This window comes from Anomaloglossus baeobatrachus, chromosome 8 (genome assembly GCF_048569485.1).
Source record: "Anomaloglossus baeobatrachus isolate aAnoBae1 chromosome 8, aAnoBae1.hap1, whole genome shotgun sequence".
In the NCBI taxonomy this organism is placed as follows: Eukaryota; Metazoa; Chordata; class Amphibia; order Anura; family Aromobatidae; genus Anomaloglossus; species Anomaloglossus baeobatrachus.
Genome location: NC_134360.1, coordinates 127722653 through 127744802, shown reverse-complemented (window position 1 = coordinate 127744802; position 22150 = coordinate 127722653). Strand labels below are relative to the sequence as shown.

General features: G+C 45.5%; 1 protein-coding gene across 1 annotated transcript in view; it reads left to right on the top strand.

Annotated features, from left to right (window-relative positions):
* The window catches only part of LOC142250045 (L-selectin-like), a 286541-nt gene that overhangs the window by 173438 nt on the left and 90953 nt on the right, over positions 1 to 22150 (top strand). The window contains exons 3-4 of the mRNA XM_075322105.1: positions 1805 to 2191; positions 17943 to 18050. Coding sequence (XP_075178220.1) covers positions 1805 to 2191; positions 17943 to 18050 — 495 coding nt within the window. The remainder of the gene's footprint in view (positions 1 to 1804; positions 2192 to 17942; positions 18051 to 22150) is intronic.

Genomic DNA, 22150 nt, shown 5'->3' with positions numbered 1-22150 from the left:
GGGCTGGATCTCAAAAGAGCGCCAACATGCAGGGATGAAGAACACGAGTACAGCACGAGTATCGCGAAATTACTCGGTACCCGCCGAGTAGCCCGAGTACAGTGATACTCGTACGAGTACCGAGTAGTGACAAGCATACTCGCTCATCACTAATGCCTATATCTCTACCACTTGAAAAAGGGGCCCTTAAGCCTAGAAATGCACAGTGCACTGAGATTTTAATAAAGAAGTTTCAATCACCTTGTGTCAGATTTGTTTTAGACTTTAGTTGGGAACTACCAAGCAAACGCTAAGATTGTTGCCACTTGGCTTTATTCCTTGGCAAGCTCGTGTCTGCAAGACAAAGGCTGAATCGCATTTTAAGGCTGGGGCCACACGGGGACTACTGCGATCCACTTGCATGACACTTGGCTCGTGCTGGCAGTACAGCAGAGCCGAGTGTCATGCGTGTGTCCTTGCAACTGAGGTCCGTTCGTGCGAGCAGACCTCAGCTGCGGGGGGCGTGCCGGCACTCAGGAGGGAAGGGAGGGATTTCTCTCCCTCTCTCCTGCGTAGTCAGATATTGCCATTCTCGCACTGCACTGGCAGTACACCGGTGTACCGCGAGTGCAGTGCGATTTTTCTCTCGCCCCATTCACTTGAATGGGTGCGAGAGAAAGAGTCTCAGCTTACAATCGCAGCATGCTGCGATTGTTTTCTCGGTCCGATTAGGGCTGAGAAAATAATCGCTCATGTGTGCTGACACACAGGCTAGAATTGGTCCGAGGGGAATGCGATGTTTTATCGCACTCCACTCGCACTGTTTTTCTCGCCGTGTGGCTTAGGCCTAACTATGAGCCTCCTAATTTATGTAGCTATGCTTTGTTACCAGTACTTACCCTATGTGCGTGTCTTTATTTGTTTTTCAGTTCTGTTGAAGTGCACCTTTATTAATTTTTTTGTTTTCTGTGAAAAAAATACAACAAAACTACATTAGGTCCTTCATTGTTCTGTGTCACTGATAGCTTTTTTTACAAGTTTTCTAATATTGTTCGTTCTGAAAAATGACAGCCTGGTGTTCTAATATATATTTTTTTCATATCTTTTAGAAATACATTTTCTCAAAGGCAAAAATTTGATTTACAAAGATATTATTCTCTGCTAATTTAATATATCTTATTATGCTCTAAGTTCTCTCCAGACCTCAAAGCATAACATATAAAAAATAGAAGAAATACTTAAATCCCTACTCCTCATCATTACTTATCCAGTCCTCATGGGATCTTCTGATCTCCACCGTTAGTGTGAGAGACCTAGGGATTTCACCGCTGAGTCAGAGCTTCCAGCTCTGATAGAGCCTGGGACGGTTCTGTGCAAGTGCTCGGAAAGTAACTACTTCACTGAGTGCGCCGTGAACTTGCACGTGTTTGACCAGAACCCTCCTAGGCCTCCTCAGAGATGGACATCCTGGCTCAGTGTGAGGGACCCTGAGATTTCAGTGCTCACAGCAGGGATCAGAAGATGACACGAGGATTAGACAGATGATGATGAGATTTTTTTAACCATTTCATAATGCTTTATGGATTAGAACAATAGCAGACAGTAGCACCATTTTATGGAATCATCGTTGAAGAGGATTAAAAAAAAAAAAAAAATCCCCAGCATTTTGGTGAATGCAGATTATAAAATTCAAGCAGAATCGAATATCACTCTTATTTGTTTGCTTATCTCCAATGGCAACATACTCAAGATATATTCATTAAGTATGCTCTTGTAAAATATTATTGTAAAAATGTACAATTAGATATTATCTTTTGTGTTCCAGGTGTATTGATGTTTTCTGCTGTTAACTGTTGGACATACCACTACTCAGAAGAATCCATGGCGTATAACCAAGCTCGAACATATTGTCAGAGTAATTACACTGATCTAGTAGCTATCCAAAACAAAAAAGAGATTGAATACCTTGAAACAAATATCCCATATAATCCTACTTACTATTGGATAGGAATCAGGAAAATTAACAACACATGGACTTGGGTGGGAACCAATAAGAAACTTACAGATGAAGCTGAAAACTGGGGTAAAGGAGAGCCAAATAATAGGCAACATAAAGAAGATTGTGTTGAAATATACATAAAACGTGCTAAAGATTCAGGAAAGTGGAATGATGATGCATGTAGCAAGAAGAAGAGAGCACTATGTTACACAGGTAGGATTTTTTATGATGTATGAATGTGTTTGAGCTTTAAACTGGGCAATTTTCCATTTTTGCGCTTTAATTTTTTCCTGGCCTTCTTTCAAGAGCCAAAACGTTTTAGTTTTCCGTCAATATAGCCGTGTGAGGACAAGTTGTACTTTTGAATTACACCAGTTCTACTACTATGCAATGTGCACCAATAACACATATACAGTGCCTTGTGAAAGTATTCCCCCTTGGCTGTTTAACTATTTTGTTACAGTATAACCTGTGTTTAAATATTTTTGTAATCCAATTTGTGTGTGATGCATCAGCACTAAATCGTCGGGGAAGTGAAATGAGAAGAATATAGGCAAATATTAAATGTATGGGATAAAATAAATGAAAAGTGCCAAGTGCATATGTATTCACCCCTAAACATTTCTAGTGCAAGCAATTAGCTTCATAAGTAAGATGCTTAGTGAAAGTCCACCTGTCTGCAATCTAAGTATCACATGGTCTGTCAGTATATACACACTAGAGAAGAGCCACCCCATAGTGTTTGAGTTCGGTTCAGTTTGTCGAATGGCGGCTTAGTTCGGCGAATGTTCGGCGAACGTTCGACGAACACCTTCAAACCCCATTGAAAACAATGGCAGGCAAACACAAACACATAAAAACACATTATACATGTACACATACAGTTAATAAACATTGCCATTATACTTAGAGGTCCCTGCGATGCGTCCTGCACTCTGTCTCCCGCCGCTTATCCTTACGATCATCGCTGCGCCCTCCCGGTAACCAGCACTGATGATAGGACCTTCAGTGACATCGTCATAGCATGTGACCAGTCACGTTTCTATTATCTCATTGGCTACAGACTGGTCACATGGCTAGACGTCATTCTAGGTCCTGTCAGTATATCTCTCCGGTACGCGGTGCTCATTTGAGCATCTCCGTGTACTGGCGAGATGCTTGGGCACATGCTTGGCTCCTCGTTCCTGCATGTCAGCGCTCTTTACTGAGTCAGCCCACATGCAAGGACTGGATGCCACAGCCGGTCACTATAGCAACGGTGGCAGCGGTGACATCACCGCTTACAACACGCAGCCTCTGCTCACTGAGTGATTAGACTGCACGGGAGCAGCAGCGTTCTTCCTCCCATGCAGTGCTGTCTGATGTAACAGAGCTGCATGGGTTGAAGGAGAAAGAAGACAGAAGAACAGGATCGTGGAGGGGTGAGAGGGAGTAATAAACATGGAGTCTCTAAGTGTGTCTGTGTATTTATTTTAAGGCTGTGTGCACACGTTGCGTTTTTTACCGCGGAAACGCTGCGTTTTGAACCGCAGCGTTTCAGTGGCAAATTGCATGCGTTCAGCTTTCCCAGCAAAGTGTATGGGAAAGCTGAAAAATCAGTGCACACGCTGCGTTTCTTTCCGCAGCGTTTTGGATGCCAAAAATCGGTGCGGAAAGAAAAGCAGCATGTCACTTCTTTTGTGCGTTGTGGCTGCATTCTCTCCCCCATTGAAATCAATGATGTGGGGTCAGAACGCAGCTACACCGCATGGACCTGCTTTTTTGTTGCGGTCCGCGGGCTTTGTCGGCACGCCAGAACGCAGGCATTTACCTGGAAATGAGGTCAAGAGGTTTCCTGTTGACCTCACTTCCTGGCAAAGCCCCCGGTGTCGCCAAAGTGCCCGCCCCGACCCCCGACCCCCCTCCCGAAAATCCAACATGGCCGTGCGCACAGTAGCACACCGGCCGCCCTGCTCCTATGTTATCTGTCGCATGTGCCTTGAGACATGCGACAGAAAAATGCACCCAGGCCCTGCCCGTTCACCCCAATTCCCCCCGGTGTCATACATACCTGTCCGGTCGCAGCGCTGATCCCCCGCGGCTCCCTCCTCCTTCACTGCAGACGCCGGCCGGTCACATGTGCAGAGCAGCTGACAGCCAGCACTGTGTTCAGTGTGAGCTGTGCTGGCTGCTCGGCACTCTGCAGCTGTGACCCGGGGAGAGTGGGTGCAGATTTTTGCACCCACTCTCCTCAAATGGAGGGTCTGCCCTCCTAGAAAATGGGGGATACGTTCCCTGAACGTGCCCCCATATTCTAGAAGGTCCAGAGCCGACGTGGGACATCCAAATGGATTTCTGCGGACCCATTTTTTTTATTAAATTGGAGAACAAGGGAATGATTTGGGGAGTGTTTTTTCTAATAAAAAAATTTTTGTTGTCTTTTTTTGCTTTTGTTTACTGTCAATTAGTTATGTCGGGTGTCTGATAGACGCCGTGACATCACTAATTGCTGGGCTTGATGCCAGGTGACATTACACATCTGGTATCAACCCCATTTATTACCCCGTTAGCCAACGCACCAGGGCGCGGGATGAGTTGGGGCGAAGCGCCAGGATTGGCGCATCTAATGGATGCGCCACTTCTGGGGCGGCTGTGGCCTGCTATTTTTAGGCTGGGAAGAGTCCAATAACCATGGCTCTTCCCACCCTGAGAATACCAGACCTCAGCTGTCAGCTTCACCTTGGCTGGTGATCTAATTTGGGGGGACCCCATGTTATTTTTTTTTTATTATTTTTATTTATAAATAAAAAAAAAAAACCTGGGGAGCCCTCCAAATTGATCACCAGACAAGATGAAGCTGCCAGCTGTGGTTTGCAGGCAACAGCTGTCTGCTTTACCCTGACTGGCTATCAAAAATAGGGGGGACCCCACGCCATTTTTTTTTTTTGTTTTTGTGATAAAAACTAGGCTAGGCACCCTTTAGTGCCACATGAAAGGTACTAAAGGTGCCAGGGGGGGGTGGGACGTTGTATATATATTTGACCTCCATTGACGCTTTTTAGGCTGGATGCCCACAATCGGGGTTTGCAGCGTTTTGGGCGCAGATTGTTTTCCCTGCGTCCATGACGCTGCGTTGTGCAGTAGAAGCACAGTGGAAGGATTTTTAGAAATCTCATGCCCACTGTGCTTCTTTTCTCCGCAGCATAAACCGACCGGTGGCGCAGCTTCCCGAGCCTCAGCATGTCAATTTATGCTGCGTAGATGAGTGTGCTCTGCAGGTAGCATAGAGCTCCACAGCAGCCTGAACCCAAATCGTGGGCATGGCCAGCTGCGTTCTCCCGTGGACAACACTCACATCTCTGCAGGAGGCTGACACTGTGTACTGGACGCCGTGTCGCTGGATCATGGCCACATAGCCTTAGGCCTGTTTCACACGTCAGTGATTCTGGTACGCTTGTGCTTTTTTTTAAACCAGAATCACTGACATACGCAGACCCATTATAATGAATGGGTCTGCTCACACATCAGTGATTTTTCACTGCACGTGTCTCCGTGCGGCGTACCCGCGTGTGCGTGATAGCCGCACGGAGACATGTCCATTTTTTTCTGGCATCACTGATGTTCCACGGACCACGCAGTGGTGTGGTCCGTGAAACACGTGCCAGAAAAAAAAGTGCTTTTAAAATAAAAATCATTTTTACTCACCCGGCGTCCAGCGATGTCCTCTGCAGCCCGTTCTCCCTGCTGCTTCTGAGCCGGCTCATTATTGTCGCGCATATTCATGATGTGCGACACAGCCGACCCGGAAGCAGCTGCTGCGGGGGTCAGCGCCAGCCGGATGCTGCACCGCGTGAGCGATCAGCACCATGGAGAGCGGGAGCGGGCACAGGTGAGTTAATCTCTAAGTGCAATCACGGGCCACGGAGAACGGAGCCCGGATTGCACTTAGACAACCCATGTGTGCCGTGATTCACGGCACACGGAGGGACATGTGCATGTTTTACACGCCAGTGAAAAACGTCACTGTTTTTCACTGACGTGTGAAACGGGCCTAAAAGTGAGAATATTGTTGCTACAGCAACATTTTGGGTGAAGTAGCTGTGGATTCAAAATGCTTAATATACTCCTGAATAAAATCCTTGAGGGGTGCAGATTCCAAAATGGGGTCACTTGTGGGGGTTTTCTGACGTATAGGTACCCAAGGGGCTCTGCTAATGTGACATGGTGCGCGAAGTTTATTTCAACTTTTCCAAAATTCAAATGGTGCTCCTTCCATTCCAAGCCCTCCCATTTATCCAAACAGAATGTGGAGAAGGAAATGACATCACAGGTTTTTTTTCCAAAGGTCTGTGTTCAACCAACTTTATTAACACTGACAAGTCTTAAAAAACGCACCTAAAAAAACGCATGAAAAACGCATGAAAAAAGCATGAAAAACGCATGAAAAACGCATGAAAAACGCATGCATTTTCGATGCCTTTTTCTCAAAAAAGCATTGTTTACAATTCTCCCCTCTGCCAGAGGGTGCGTTTTTTTCCGCGCTGAAAAAAAAGCAACGTGTGCACATACCCTAAATAAAGTATTTTTTTCTCAGTGTGGTGTCTTCTTTTTAACCCTTTATTGGAGATTCTTAATGGCCGGGTCAAACTTGCCTGACATTAAGAATCTCTGGTTTAATACTAGCTAGTAAAAGAAAGCTAGTATTAACCCCTACTTACCCAGCGAGCCACCATAACATGGGCATGCAGGAAGAGTTGGATACAGCGCCAGATGATGGCGCTTCTATGAAAGCGCCACTTTCTGGGGCGGCTGCGGACTGCAATTTGCAGCAGGGGTGCCCAGAAAGCTTGGTGACCCTCCGCTGCGGATTTCAATCCCCAGCTGCCTAGTTGTACCTGGCTGGACACAAAAATTGAGCGAAGCCCACGTCATTGTTGTTTTAATTATTTCATGAAATTCATGAAATAAATAAAAAAAAAGGGCTTCCCTATATTTTTGGTTCCCAGACGGGTACAAATAGGCAGCTGGGGGTTGGGGGCAGCCGTACCTGCCTGCTGTACCTGGCTAGCATACAAAAATATGGCGAAGCCCACGTAATTTTTTTGGTGGGCAAAAATCTCCTTCATACAGTCCTGGATGGAGTATGCTGAGCCTTGTAGTTCTGCAGCTGCTGTCTGCTGTCTGTCTGTATGGAGGAGAGCAGACAGCAGCTGCAGAACTACAAGGCTCAGCATCCTCCATCTTCCAACTTCCCTGATGATGGGTGGCTCGCTGGGTAATAATGGGGTTAGGGCTAGCTTTTATAAAATCAGCTGATGCATCAGTGCAAAAAACCCCTCCAAAAAACAAACTACACACTTCTGTGCAGACTCCTGTCCGACAGCAGCAGCTGATAGTTTAGCTGGCCAGGCAGTAAAAAGCAGGCCTCACCACTCAAGTCAGCTGATTCCGTCAGGTGACTGTATCAGCTGATCATCGCCAGGTCTGAGAGAGAGAGAAAAGAGAGAGAAAAGAGAAGAGAGAGAGGGAGAGAGAGAGAAGAGAGAGAAGGGAGAGAGAAGAGAGAGAGAAGAGAGAGAGGAGAGAGAGAGATAAGAGAGAGAAAAGAGAATAGAGAGAGGGAGAGAGAGGGAGAGAGAGAGAAGAGAGAGAGGAGAGAGAGAAGAGAGAGAGAAGAGAGAGAGAAGAGAGAGAGAAGAGAGAAGAGGAGAGAAGAGAGAGAGAAGAGAGAGAGGAGAGAGAGAGGAGAGAGAGAAGAGAGAGAGAAGAGAGAGAGGGGAGAGGGAGAGAGGAGAGATCAAGGAGGGAGAGAAGAAAGAGAAGAGAGAGAGGGAGAGAGAGAAGAGAGAGGAGAGAGAAGGGAGAGAGAAGAGAGAGAGAAGAGAGAGAGAGATAAGAGAGAAAAGAGAGAGAAAAGAGAATAGAGAGAGGGAGAGAGAGAGAAGAGAGAGAGGAGAGAGAGAAGAGAGAGAAGAGAGAGAAGAGAGAGAAGAGAGAGAAGAGAGAGAGAAGAGAGAGAGAAGAGAGAGAGAAGAGAGAGAGGAGAGAGAGAAGAGAGAGAGAAGAGAGAGAGGGGAGAGGGAGAGAGGAGAGAGAGAGAGAAGAGAGAGAGAAGAAAGAGAGGAGAGAGAGAAGAGAGAGAGAAGAGAGAGAAGAGAGAGGGAGAGAGAGAGAAGAGAGAGAGAGAGAGGAGAGAGGAGAGGAGAGACAGGAGAGAGAAGAGAGAGAGGAGAGAGGGAGAGAGGAGAGAGAAAGAGGAGAGAGAGGAGAGAGAGGATAGAGAGAGAGGAGAGAGAGGAGAGAGAGAGAGAGGAGAGAGAGGAGAGAGAAGAGAGAGAGAAGAGAGAGAGGAGAGAGAGGAGAGAGCAATGCAGCCTCATTCCGTGAACTGCTCCGATTTTAGAGGCCATGATTGACTCCTTATTACCCCGATTTCCACCACACCAGGGCAATTCGGGATGAGCTGGGTAGAGTCCCGGGACTGTCGCATCTAAACAGTTTTTTTTTGTTTTTTTATTATTTATTTATTTATTTTACTGCACGATATAGACCCGCCCGCCGGCGGCTGTGATTGGTTGCAGTGAGACAGCTGTCACTCATCGTGGGGGCATGTCTGACTGCAACAAATCATGGGCACCGGTGGGCAGGGAAAGCAGGGAATACCAGATTGAATAATGAAGCAGCAGCCATTTTCAAAAGAGGAAAAGCTGCCAGAGCTTTGTGACAGCCGTGAGTAGGAAAGAGAGAGGGATTGTGCCGGGGACGCAGGACGCATGCAAATACACAATGTGCGCACATTGCCTTACTGTGAATAGCCACGCTTTTGGTGATCGAACCGTTATCGAATGTAACTCGAACAGCCGAACTTGAAGCAAATCGTTCGAGTTCGTCGAACGGCTCAAACACTGCCCAAAATCACTCGAATTAGAAATTGGCGAACCGTTCGAATCTAACATCGCTCAACTCTAATACAGACCTTTTCTGAAAAGCCACAGAGGCTGCAACATTATTACACAAGAGGCAACACTAATAAAACACCATGAAGACAAAGGAGATCTTCAAATTAGTCAGAGACAAAGTTGTTGAGAAGTACAAGTCAGGGTTGGATTCTAAAGAAAATATCCCAATCTCTGATCATCCCCCGGAGAGCCATCAAATCCGTTATCATCAAATGGGAATAACAAGGTACCATAATAAACTTGTTATGGGAAGGCCACCACCAAAACTCTCAGCCTGGGTAAGGAAGGCATTAATCAGAGAAGCACAACAGAAACTAAATGTTCTCATGAAGGAGCTGCAGAGTTCCCAACGTGAGACCGAAGTATCTGTCCATATGACCACAATAAGTTGAACATTCCAGAAAGCTAGTCTTTATGAAAGAATGGCCAGAAAAAAAGCCTTTACTTACAGCCAAAAATTAGAAGTTTAATTTTGATTTTGCCAAAGACTCCCCAAACGTATGGAGGAAGCTGCTGTGGTCATATGAGACCAAATTGAACTTTTTCACCAACAATATAAATGATATGTCTGGGGCCAATCCAACACAGCTCATCACGCCAAGAACACCATCACAACAGTGAATCATGGTGGTGTCAGCATCATGCTGTGATGATGACTTTCAGCATCAGGGACAGGAAAAATGGTCTGAACTGAGGGAAATATGGATGGTGCAAAATAAAGGGATATTCTTGAGCAAAACCTGCTGCAGTCTGTCAATGATTTGAGACTGGGACAGAGGTTCAACTTCAATCAAAATAATGACCCAAAATATACTACTAAAGTACTCAAATAGTTTAAGAGGAAACGTGTAAATATATTGTAGTGGCCTACTCAGAGCCCAGACCTTAATCCAATTGAGAATCTGTGGTCAGACTTAAATATTACTGGTCACCAGAGGAAACCATCCTACTTGAAGGAGCTGGCACAGTTTTGCCTTGAGGAATGGGCAAAAATCTCAGTGCAAGATGTGGAAAGTTCATAGAGACTTATCCAAAGCGACCTGCAGCTTTAATTGCTGCAAAAGGAGGGTCTACAAAGTACTAGCTTTAGCGGAGTGAATAGTTATGCTCACTTACGTTTTCAGTTATTTTGTCCTATGTGTTGTCTGCTTCACAATTAAATGATAAAAAAATGTTTATAATTGTCTTCATGTTCTTAAAAAAAGCTGCTCCTGAGATATCAGAGCAGCAGAACCCTCTTAAGTGAACCTACAGTATTTTACAAACTAAAACCCTCAATGAACTCATCTAGGTGCAGTGAGCACACTACAGGTGTTTGGCAGAACTTTATACCATTGAGGTGTTAAGAAAAAAATATTACATTTGTACCACTAAAATGTTGATTTAGCCCCAGTTTTTTTTTTCATTTAAAATGAGGTGAAAATGGCCACATAATTTGTTACACAATTTCTCCTGAACATGTCAACACCCCATATATGACTTTACACTACTGTACGGCTACACGATAGGGAAAGATGCACTGTTTGACTCTTAGAACACATATATTCCTAGAATAGTTTCCAGTCTTCATTTGCAGAATCGTTAAGTGCCAAAACAGCATAACTCCCTCCTCAAGTGATCTCCTTTTATAAATTACACTCCTCAGGAAATTCATAAATAGGTGTAGTAAGTATTTGATTCTACTGGAGTTTTTGAGAAATAAGCACACAGTTGGCTGTTGCAGAGCAAAACTTGCAAATATTGTAGTGCCCAGTATATTGTAGTGTCCCAATACATCGTAGTACTTGAACTTCTGGAGATACAAAGCCTGTAAGTGGTTAACTGGTGTCTCCCTTCAACAGTAATTTCAAACATTTGGACATTAACTGTAGTTTAAGCACAATGTGGGGCTCACAAGTGAAGGGCACATTTGGATTTGGAAGTACAGATTTCAATGGACTGTATCTCATAGGGAAGGGGGGGGGGGGGGGGGGGGGGGCATGTCATTTTTCCAGAGATTTGTGCTACTAGTAATGTGGTATGAGGGACCTGAGTGAGGAATTTTTGTTTGTGGGTTGAGTAGAATATTTCATTGGTAAAATTTTGAGGTACATAAAATTATGGATCACTTTTTATCATTCCATTCACATTTTTGCTGTGCTGAACACTGAGCACATTACATTGGGGTTTCCATCTAAATCCCTGAAACATGTGATTTAAACCCCCAACGGATGCATAACCTATTTGGAGGGAAGCAGTTACTCTGGAATTTGTCTGGACTCTGTTGGGTGATGCCAGTGTGACGCCCTGGCCTATCAGGTCGTCACAGGGTATTGTGCAATCTGCCCTCCCACACAGTATCCACCCTCCTTGGTTAACGGATCCCAGTCCTCCGGTGTTGTTAACAGCTAGTCCAATTAAAATCCTAGGAACACTTCCCACTTGAACCTATCAGACACACCACTGGGGGGGGCTGAAGGGAGTAGGGCCGCCCACATGGGGGGTTGGTGAGGAGAAAGTGGGGACAGTGACAGTTGAGAGTTGAGAGTCGAGAGTGAAGGAGAGAGGAGGTGAAGTGGCTCTCGTGAGGAGAGTCCACGGAGGAGAGCTCCTGTATACTAGGTGGCAGACGTTGGTCTGGGCCTGGGAGGAGCTGGAACCCGGTCGCAGGGGACAGTGTCAAGGGGCACGGACTGCCGAGGAGGGCAGCCGGCGGCCTTGAGCTATCACCAGGCAGGGGCCAGGGCACGACGGGGTACGTGGACCCTAGGCTGGAAAGTAGCTTCACGCGTTCCAGTAATTTACCCGACGGGGTGAAGACTTCAAGTGTCATCCCCAACCCGCTCCAAAATCGGGGTACTAGCACAACGATGGGATAGGACTTTCCCACTACAGTCCAAAGAAATCCTATGTGTGAACCCTGAGAGCAAGCTCACTCCATTAGCCACATTGGTGAGCGGGACCCAGAGAGTTTCATACCAACGGGTCCAATTGAGACAAGGTGCCAGGGATAGGGCCACAGACCAACAACACCAGGGGCACGGATCCAGGCATGCTCCTTGCAGACTACGGTGGTGCTCAGTGTGCCGCCCCGTGCCAGCAGCTGACGCTGCTCGGATCCGGACCTTCTAAGGGGGTGGCTCGAGGGTCTCCGGACCCGGGGGTCTCACGGACACGCCCCATAAAATGGGGGGACGTAGATGTACGGGCTAGGCCGTATTAGGTTCATAACGCCACCCACGGTGTGTGGTGAGCTGCTGTTATGGGGCACCCAGGGGAGATGTAGTGGCAGATGGATGTTAACCCCTCCGTAGGTAGGGATGGTTGCCCCGGGACCCAGTGTCTGGTGCAGGGTGTAGCGACGGCAAGGGGATGCATTAGTACTCACAGTCAATAAATCACACAAGTCTTTGGTAAACCAGGATGCTGGTGGCCGGCGCCACTGCCAGTTGCATTTGGATCCCCCACCCGGGTTGGTGGTCTCTATCCTTTTCCTCTGCACTGACTTTGTGTAAGGTGAACTTCCTAGTCTGGAACTCAGGAGTCCGCTCCCGGCTGGATGTGGCCTAAGGAGCCATGCCCGCAGACACTGGCCCGTGGGATCTATGGGCCCTGGCGGTGACCTCTTATCCCTATCGGTGGGCTGTTGTCTTCTATGAGGGACTTTGGGTGGGACAGAACCTCTAGTCCTGGCCTCAATTGGTTAATTAACCAGGCCTTTGGTTTCTGGTCCTGGCTTCAGGGTCCGAGTACCCCCCTTTGTGCGCCGGTTTCCAGGTTGGTTCCCCGTGTCAGTACCGGTGGGTTACAACCCTGTCCCGATCCACCTCGGTTCTGCCGAGCCGTACTGTTTTCCCACCCCGGGCTGTCTAGACCCTTGGGTGGGCGTGTCCAACTTCCTGGTCATGCCCACTGGTGTGTCTGTCTTTCCCTAAGGGGTGGTGACTAGGGTTTCAGGTTGGCTGTGTGATTCCTTAGTGGGGGATGGTGTTGTGTAGGGGCCTATCTGTGACTACCTGGTTTTGCCAGGGCGTTACATTCCCCCTTGGTTTAATACAGACCGTCTTAGGGCTTTTCGACCACCAACATTTATTGAACTGAAAATGATGAAAAGGGGTAAAACCGATTACAATTATACTAACATATTTACATTAAGCACATTTGGTTTCTTCCCTTACGGGATGCACTTTTCTTAAATGTTGCACATATAAAACTGGGACAAGACGGACCGGGTCCTTCTCACCTCACCCACCCAAAACAACCTGCCCCTTGGTGCCACTGCTAAGCACTAGTACGCACCCCTTGCCCAAGTCCAGGACAGGTCCGGGTGTTGCCCAAACGGGCCGGGTAAAAAGTAACCTTACCAGGCAGTCCTTTTCAAGGGCCCCACGTCCAGGGGACCCCTGACCCGGAGGGTAGTTACCGGTTTTGCTGGTGACAAGGCCTCGGCCGACTCCACCGCAGGCCCTTCCTCCAACCAGCCTCTCCAGAGACAGCGGCATGGTGAGAAGGTTGGTCAGGGACTATTTACCAGACCCAATAGTTTATGGGTTGGCCTGCAAGTTCACTACCATTGTCTTTTTAACTGCCAACAGGAACTGTAAAAGCACAGACGGTCCCAACGGGGACTTTAAACTGGAGGTAGCCGGGAACCAATACCTAACATTCTTCTTCGGGGCTGGAGAGTGGCGGAGAGGGGCGGAGGTAATACCTTTCACCCTCGCTCACCCATCTTTTCACGTCGAGGGCAAACCACCCCCTCTCTCTGCAGTGCCAGGTGTACGTCACCACCTCTCCGGGCTCCAGGTCTTGGCCTGGGTGGCCAACAGGCAGATGAGGGGCCACGTCCCTCCGGGACCACGAATATTTCGGCCTCCAGGCCCGGCTCATATATAAAGCCCCACCCCTTTTGGGGGTTAAAGTGCCGAACCTGTCCTTGATACATCGGGCACCTCACTCGGAAAGTGGCGTTCCTCAGATGGTCCTTCTCGCTGTAGGTCCGGGACAGGACCTCCGCCTTCTTTTTCTCCCGGTCGGCAATATCCTTGCCCAGCTGGCGCCGCTGCCGCTCCCAGTACGGAGCATCTGTTGCCTGCTCTGGTTAAACCTGCGTGGGGGCCGGGCCCAGCTGGAGTCCCTCCGTGCCGGCTACGACTGGCACCTTTGGCAATGGAGGGCCCCACTGTTACATGGCCCGTTCTGCTACTCCGCAGGTGCATTCCTCCTGCGCCTCAGCCGAGGCCGGGAGTTTGGGAGCGGTTAGTGTCCTTGGCGGTTCTGGCTTCCGGTTGGGGACTGTCTCCGCTGTGGCCAGGCAGATAGCCGGGGCCGTCATCATCGCGGGCGTTTCTTCCTCCGGGACCGGACGGGACATCTTTCGGGCTGTGTGCTGGCGTGGAGCTAGCACGGGTGCCAGGGCAGTGACGGGCTCGCTGTGGGCGGCTTCTGCTGACGGGGACTCACAGGCAGACAGAACAGGTATCGGTGTTGGTGGCAGCTGACCAAGCGGGGTGTCAGCAACAGGTGTGGGCGGCGAGGGAGACAGCATGGTGGCCAGGGGCAGACCGGGCCCCTCAGCCTGGTCGGCCGGACTCTGGGGCACATAGGGGCGTGGGTCGCTTACCCGCTCCTCCGAGGCTGCGTCCACTTCACGGGCCCGAACTGCTGCAGTTAACTCCGCCATCTCGGCCCTCCATCGTTTCAGTAGAAAGCTCGCCTGTGCCTGGATCCAGCGGCACATACACTAGGTCTGGGCTTCTACCCAGTCGGCTGTTCCGGGCGCGGGCTCCTTCACTACGGGCTTGCCAGACAGGTCAGCCATGCTGCACTGCTGGTATCCAGGAACGAGAAGGGTAGCAGAGTCCTGGAGTCCCTGCCCTTTATCTGCTTGGTCACATGTTGCAGAATCTTCACCCCCACACATTGCTCCGTGTGACACCCCGGGAACGATGAACTGCAGCTTACCTGCGTCCCGCCGGCAATGCTGAAGGAAGGAGGTGGGCGGGATATTTATGTCCCGCTCATCTCTGCCCCTCCGCTTCTATTGGCCGGCCGCTGTGTGACGTCGCTGTGACGCCGAACGTCCCTCCCCATTCAGGAAGTGGATGTTCACCGCCCACAGCAAGGTCGTTTGGAAGGTAAGTACGTGTGATGGGGGGTTACAACATTGTGCGACACGGGCAAGAAATTGCCTGTGCCGCACAAACGATGGGGGATGGAACAATCGCTTGCGATCATCTAGCGAGATCGCAGCGTTTAAAGCCCGCTTTATTGTCATAGATAGGGTAACTGATACAGACCCCGATCGGTTTAATAGTTTAATAAAAAAAGAGAGCTATTGGATCTTTAAATTGGGGACATTGCCACCTGAGGGGCATAACCTCACCATTGACAATGTTGCAAAACATTGGTTTAAGATCCTTGATGAATTACATTTGACCATATTAGATTTAGCAAATTTGGCTCTCCCCTCCAATTTCCTTATTGGCATTATTGGGATACCGTGTTAATAAGGTGGTTGTTAGCGGGGTGCCGATTGTATGCAATCAAATTTCACAGTAAAGCTTCTGGGCGATACGTGCTCATCCATGTGTGACAGCTATGCACACGCGTGGACGCATCTTCGCTTTGTGTCTTTGTCATCTCTGCTTGTTTTTATTGTGTTTTTTATGACATGCTGACCAGGACCTTAATGGTTAAATTTTGGTTCTAATCATGATTAGTCATATTATCCAAGCATCTGTGCTTTTTAGCTATATATGTTACCTCCATAGCTCATTCCCTCTAATCGCCTGATGAAGACAGCAATATAGCTGTCGAAACACGTTGTGGCCATTAGAGGGTATTTTAGTTCAATAAAAAAGTTTTTTACATCAAAAACTTTTTGTTGCTTATCCTAACAATTTTTTTTTAAATAAGCTGTTGGGAGCTTGGTAGTACCTTGTGATGCTTAGCTACATGATGTCTGAACCACTAAACCTTAGGGGAACTGAATGTATTAAACTCCTTGGCATTTTATGCCCGGTTGCAAATCCTACCAATTTTTTGAAAAAAAAATGTTGGGAGTATCTACTGATGCAGTGCTCCATAGTGTCTGAACCATTCCCCCCTGGGGAAACTGAATTTTTTTTTTAAATCCTTGGTGTTATTTAGTGGAATAAAGCCTGAGTTCCAGACTCCAAACTCGATTGATAGCGCTTGAGATTTTGCCATATCGGCTTGTGGGAACAGAGGCTTTCTGCGACCTTTTGGCGGTGTCAGAAAATGAATGTAAACGCCGCTTGCTGCTGTGAGCATGTTATTCAAAAACACCAGAAATGCAGTCAGGCACCTTCTACAGGCTGTGCCCATACTGTTGTTTCAGCCTTTTCCCATCCATTTCAGCCTTTTCCTCAGTCACCACAGGTCACCGACAGGTTCAACATAAAATTATTCGAGTTTCCCATAGACTTACATTGGGGGTCGAATATTCGCGAATACTCAAATAGCGGCGAGATATTCACCGGATATCCGTCGAAATGAATAATAGGGTATTCGATCATCCCTAATAATCACCAAGTGGACTGTAAAAAGGACCTGTAATCAGCCAAACACTGTGACCTATGGATCTGAGATACCCCAGAGGTCACAGCAGGGTGTGACATTCTCATGACAGTATGGTCCACTTCCTCATGTTACCCATGTGAAGTTGAAAAATTTGGGGTTAAGCAACATTTTTGTGGTAAAATTGTATTGTTTTCATTTTCACCGATTGATGTTATAAAATTCTGTGGAGCATCTGTGGATTCAAAGTACTCACCACAACTCTAGATAAATACATTGAGGGGTGTAGTTTCATGAATAGAGTGATTTGTGGAGGGTTTTTACTACATAGACACATCAGGGGCTCTGCCAATGTGACATGACATCCATCTATTCCAGGCAATTTTGTGCTCCAAAATACAAATAGTGCTCCTTCCATTCTGAGCCATGCTTTGTTCCCAAACAGTAGTTTTCAACCACATATGTGGTATCCCTGTACTCCTGTACTCAAGAGAAATTGCACAAAAAAATTATATGGTCCACTATCTCCTGTTACACTTGTGAAAATAAAAAAATGGGGTAAATGCAACATTTTTGTGGTAAGAATATATATTTTTTCATTTTTATTGCTCAACATTAAAAAATACTGTGAAGCACCTTTGGGTTCAAGGTGCTTAGCAGAACTGTAGATAAATTCCTTAAGGGGTGTAGTTTCCAAAATTTGGCCAATTGTAAGGGGTTTCCACTCTTTAGGCATATCAGGGGCTTTTCAAAAGCTACATGACATCCGGTTTCTATGCCAGCAAATTTTGTGCTCCAAAATTTAAATTGCAGTCCTTCTCTTTCAAGCCCTGCTATGCGCCTAAACAGTAGTTTTCTACCACATAGGGAGTATCAGTGTGCTAGAGCAGAACTTGCACAACAAATTGTATGCTGCATCTTGTTACTCTTGTGAGAATGCAAAATTTGAGGCTAAAGGAACATTTTTGTGGGAAAAATTTAAATATTAATTTTTAGCTTCCACATTGCTTTAGTTCCTGTGAAGCACCTAAAGGATTAATAAACTTCTTAGATGTGGTTTTGAGTAGTTTGATGGGGTGCTCTCTTCTGAATGACTGTGCAGTACCATGCGATGTCATAACTTTAAGGCATTATGTACCCCACCTGAGGTTATGTAAGCTTTATCTGGCTGATACAATCTTCTGCTTTGCGTAAAATGGCTATAAGCATATTTGGGGGACTCATAAATGATTTTAATTTGTGTTCTCTTCCTAAAGTTTGACATGAATTTGATTCACATTTCTAGTACTAACTCAGAACAAAGTTATTCTTTGACTATGAAGTCCACATTGTAAAAACAAATCCCCAAAAATTTGCAGATATTTTGTTTTTGTCTTTTCCATTACACTTAGATTTTTGTTCCATTGTTCAATACATTCTATTAATGTTAATTAATAAATTAATGTTGTCTTTCTAAACTATAATCTGTCCTGCTAAAAACAAAATCACCTCCTGTTTTTTTGTAGCTTCGTGTGACCAGCTATCATGTAATGGTCATGGAGAGTGCATTGAGACAATCAATAATTACACATGTGATTGTGCTCCAGGATTTTATGGACCCAAGTGTCAATATGGTAAAGCATATTTTCATTGTCATTGTATGAATATTTAAAAAGATCCTATCATTAAGATTTTATACCCGAAACAAAAAACAAAAAAATAAATAAATAAAAAGTTTTATATATATATATATATATATATATATATATATATATATATATAAAAAAAAAAGGTGCTTTAATGGTTATTAAATCCTTACCTGATGTGTAGAAATTCATTTTTCTGTTTTGAGAAATCTATTGTTTAAATTGTATGCTAATGAACTGCAAGTGCAATGGTTTTGTGCTACATCTACTGGTCACCTCCTTTTTTTGCTCCCTGCTGCATGAATTCTGTTTCTCGGACTATCAGGTCACTGAAACATGAGTGACCTGTTATTCTGAGACAAGAGGAAGTCATCTGCCACAGAATAGGTAGAGAGACAGGAGAGTCATAAGTGCAGTGCCTACCCGCTGCACTTGTGTCATGGAGTGTGATGGGATAACAGAGGAAAGGGGTTCCAAGACTGGCACTCAGTCTAGGGGGCCCTGGCTGTCCCTACTCCTAGAGAAACATTTAATGGTGAAGATGTCTGGGCTGCCATCCTTGTCCTGCTCCTTGCCAGCCCTGATCTAATATCCCCTCTCCACCACTCCAGGGGAGGATTGCAAGAGAAGTGCTAGAACCCACAGATATAGACACACTGGGGACACCAAAACTCTAGCACGCAGCATGCTCACACAAAATAATCAGAGAATAAAGGATAAGGAGGAAAATAAAAAGCAGATATGAAACAACCAGATGACAGGAATTCCACAGCACACAAAGCAACACGCTGAAAATCACCAGTTACTGGAACACAACAGCACACAGAGCGGTGTAGCAGAAAGCTATAGTCGGCATGGTGTCTTACCACGTCAAATTGACAGGGCAGATACACCCTTACTTACGTAGTGCTCACTTATATACAAATTAAGCACACTGAATACAGTTTTATGGTACAACAATAATGTAAAAATTTATTAAGATTGCATCAGGATAATTATGGAATGGCAGAAACAATATTACCCTGTTCTGTTGATTCAATTAATGTAAATCATACAATCAATGTAAATCATAGTATATAGAGAAATAAATCATCAATACATTACCGAAGTATTGTAACATCACTTCTCAACTGGAGGGACCACAGTGTCAGCAAGAAGGAGAATACTTTGATCTTATTATCACAGAAGTAGTGCGTCCACAATAACTTCTGTTGCATCCCTAACCCGATTAACAGGGTCCCCCTTTTTTATACACAGCTCTCACATCCTTCTCCATCACGGCATTTATGTTTTAGCCAGATCATCAGTTTCTTGCAGCTGCGCAGTAAGTTTTTTTTTTATTTACACAGTTAAAGTTTTATGATCACTTAAGTTGGAAAGCTCCTATTAAAATTCCCATCAACCACCCCCCATTTCCTTAAAACCAATTGGCAGGATTTAGAAAAGAAAAAGTATTCCCCTACCAACTATCTTTATTTTTATCATTTTTTTTATATTTTTCCTTAATTTTTGTATATTGTCCAATTTTGCTTGCAATTGTAATTCTCCTTGTCGATCTATATAATGACAGCAGGCAGGTTCAATTATTTTACACATGCCCCCTTGAGCAACCATAAGATAATCTAATACTAGTAACTGTCACTAATTGTTGCTGGACTGGTATTGTAGTGTTGAGTATATCCAATATCTGTAAAATTTGCTCATCTAAATATTCTGTGGATTCTACTAATTTATCCCCCATCTGCATGATCATTGGACATACAAATAGAGTACTCACAATCTTATTTGCAATACCCATTTGCACTACATGGGGTCGTCCTGACTCCCCAGGTTTATTATCTGCTGCTCTTTTGAATACCATGTGTTTTGGTAATATCTTAGCATCTAACTGAGAGTAGGGTACAATAAAGAGAGCTGGGGTTAATTGAGCTAATGTACATGTTCCTTGCATCCCTACAAAAATAAATTTATATGCATTTTTCCCACATACTCAATACATATTATGTGGAAGATCCCACAATGCTGAATGTTGCAATACTAATCGATGAACTAAATCAATAAAAACACTGATATTAGATAATACACACCAACTAGGTCTTTGTCCAACAGGACTACAATAACCCACATCTGGATTACCACAAGTTTCTTGTCCTAGCGTATATTCAGATGACTCAATACACATCAAATTCCCTCATATATTACTACAAGATTCATTAGTCCCATTCACAAACATCTTAGCAAATGTCCATGAATTATTGTGGACAACTCTTTCCAGCAAAATAGGTTTAAAAGCATTCGGCCGTATTTAACGTTGATTTGAAACTTATTTGTATGTTGTCCATGGGTATAGTTCCCAACTTAGTTAGTCCTACTCTATTTATTGGCACCCATGATCCTCCTTTGAACGCCAAGTATTGTAAGTTTTTCTTGGTTCCGCTCATATTTCCTTGCCAATAAGGAAGATTTACCCATCCTACAATGGGTATGGGTACAATTATGTTCCATAAGTGAGAATTCCAAGTGTCATTGTTTGCTAAGGTATTAGAACAACTGTTCCATGTTAAAATATTCTCCATTTTCATAGGAATAGTTAAAAAAGGAATACTTGTGGCTGTTACCGGAGAATGGGTACATATCCAGCAATCCGCATGTTGACTGCTGTTCAATGCCTCACAAATCACTTGATGATGTTTTAAGAATCGATTGGCTATTGGCTCCTCCTTGTAGAAATTCTTCCATCCTTCCATGAAAGGGAGTACCAGGACCGATAGCCACCACATCTCACACTTCATTTTCTAGATTGACCAATAATTCTGCACCAAGGATTCCATAAACTGATTTTCACTTCTGTAATCAAGAGACACAAGCATTATTCCTGCAAATAGCATTTTTCTTGGGGAACATACTCCCACTTCTCAACCCCAGGTCTCATTACTAATACGGTACGATCTTTCCCTACTGCAATGACCTCAGCCTCAGAAGACAGTCCTTGAACATTTTAGATCCAGATTTCAGTAGGAGCGCTTCCTTCCTCAGCCTGGGCTAAAGATACAGGTATCAGCAGCATCTGTGCCATTCGCTGATCCTTTTCAATGATCTAAAGCCCGCTTTACACGCTGCAATATATCTTACAATGTGTCGGTGGGGTCACATCGTAAGTGACGCACATCCGGCATTGTAAGGTACATTGCAGGGTGTGACAGGTAGGTGTGATTGCGATTGAACGAAAATCTGTTCATCGCATACACATCGTACCTTTCTCTAAAATTGAACGGCAGGTTGTTCAATGTTCCCGGGGTAGCACACATCGCAGTGTGTGACACCCCGGGAACGATGAACAGATCATACCTGCATCCTGCAGCTCCCAGCTGACAATGCGGAAGGAAGGAGGTGGGCGGGATGTTTACGTCCCGCTCATCTCCGCCCCTCCGCTTCTATTGGCCAGCTGCCACGTGACGTCGATGTGACGCCGAATGTCCCTCCCACTCCAGGAAGTGGACGTTCGCCGCCCACAGCGAGGTCGTATGGACGGGTAAGTACGTGTGACGGGGGTTAATCGTTTGTGCGGCACATTCAACAAATTGAACGTGCCGCACATACGATGGGGGCGTTGCAAATCGCATACGATATCGTATGCGAAATTGCAACGTGTAAAGCAGGCTTAAGGCTCTTCTCCCATATTGATCATTATAACCTTAATTTCACCTTGATAATCTGCATCAATTACTCCACCCACTCCTACCACTGCTTCTTTTAAGGCAAAACTAGATCTTCTAGCTATTTGCCCATAATGTCCTTTCGGAATCTGACATCCCAAAATTGTAGGAATAACCCCCACCTTACCTGGTGTTATTGACACAACTTTAGTTACCTTGCAACCATGATTCTTTGTCTTTTTCTCCTTCAGTGGATGTTTTGAGTATTGCAGCTGCTTTATTTGCTTCAGAGTTAAACAAACGTTCAAGTGAGTCAATAGGTACATAAGCATCTACATGAAACACTGTAGTTTTGGTGCGTTGGATCATTTCTTCAATGATCTACCACACCTCTTTTCCCCACACTTCCTTTCCATGAATCAACCAATACTG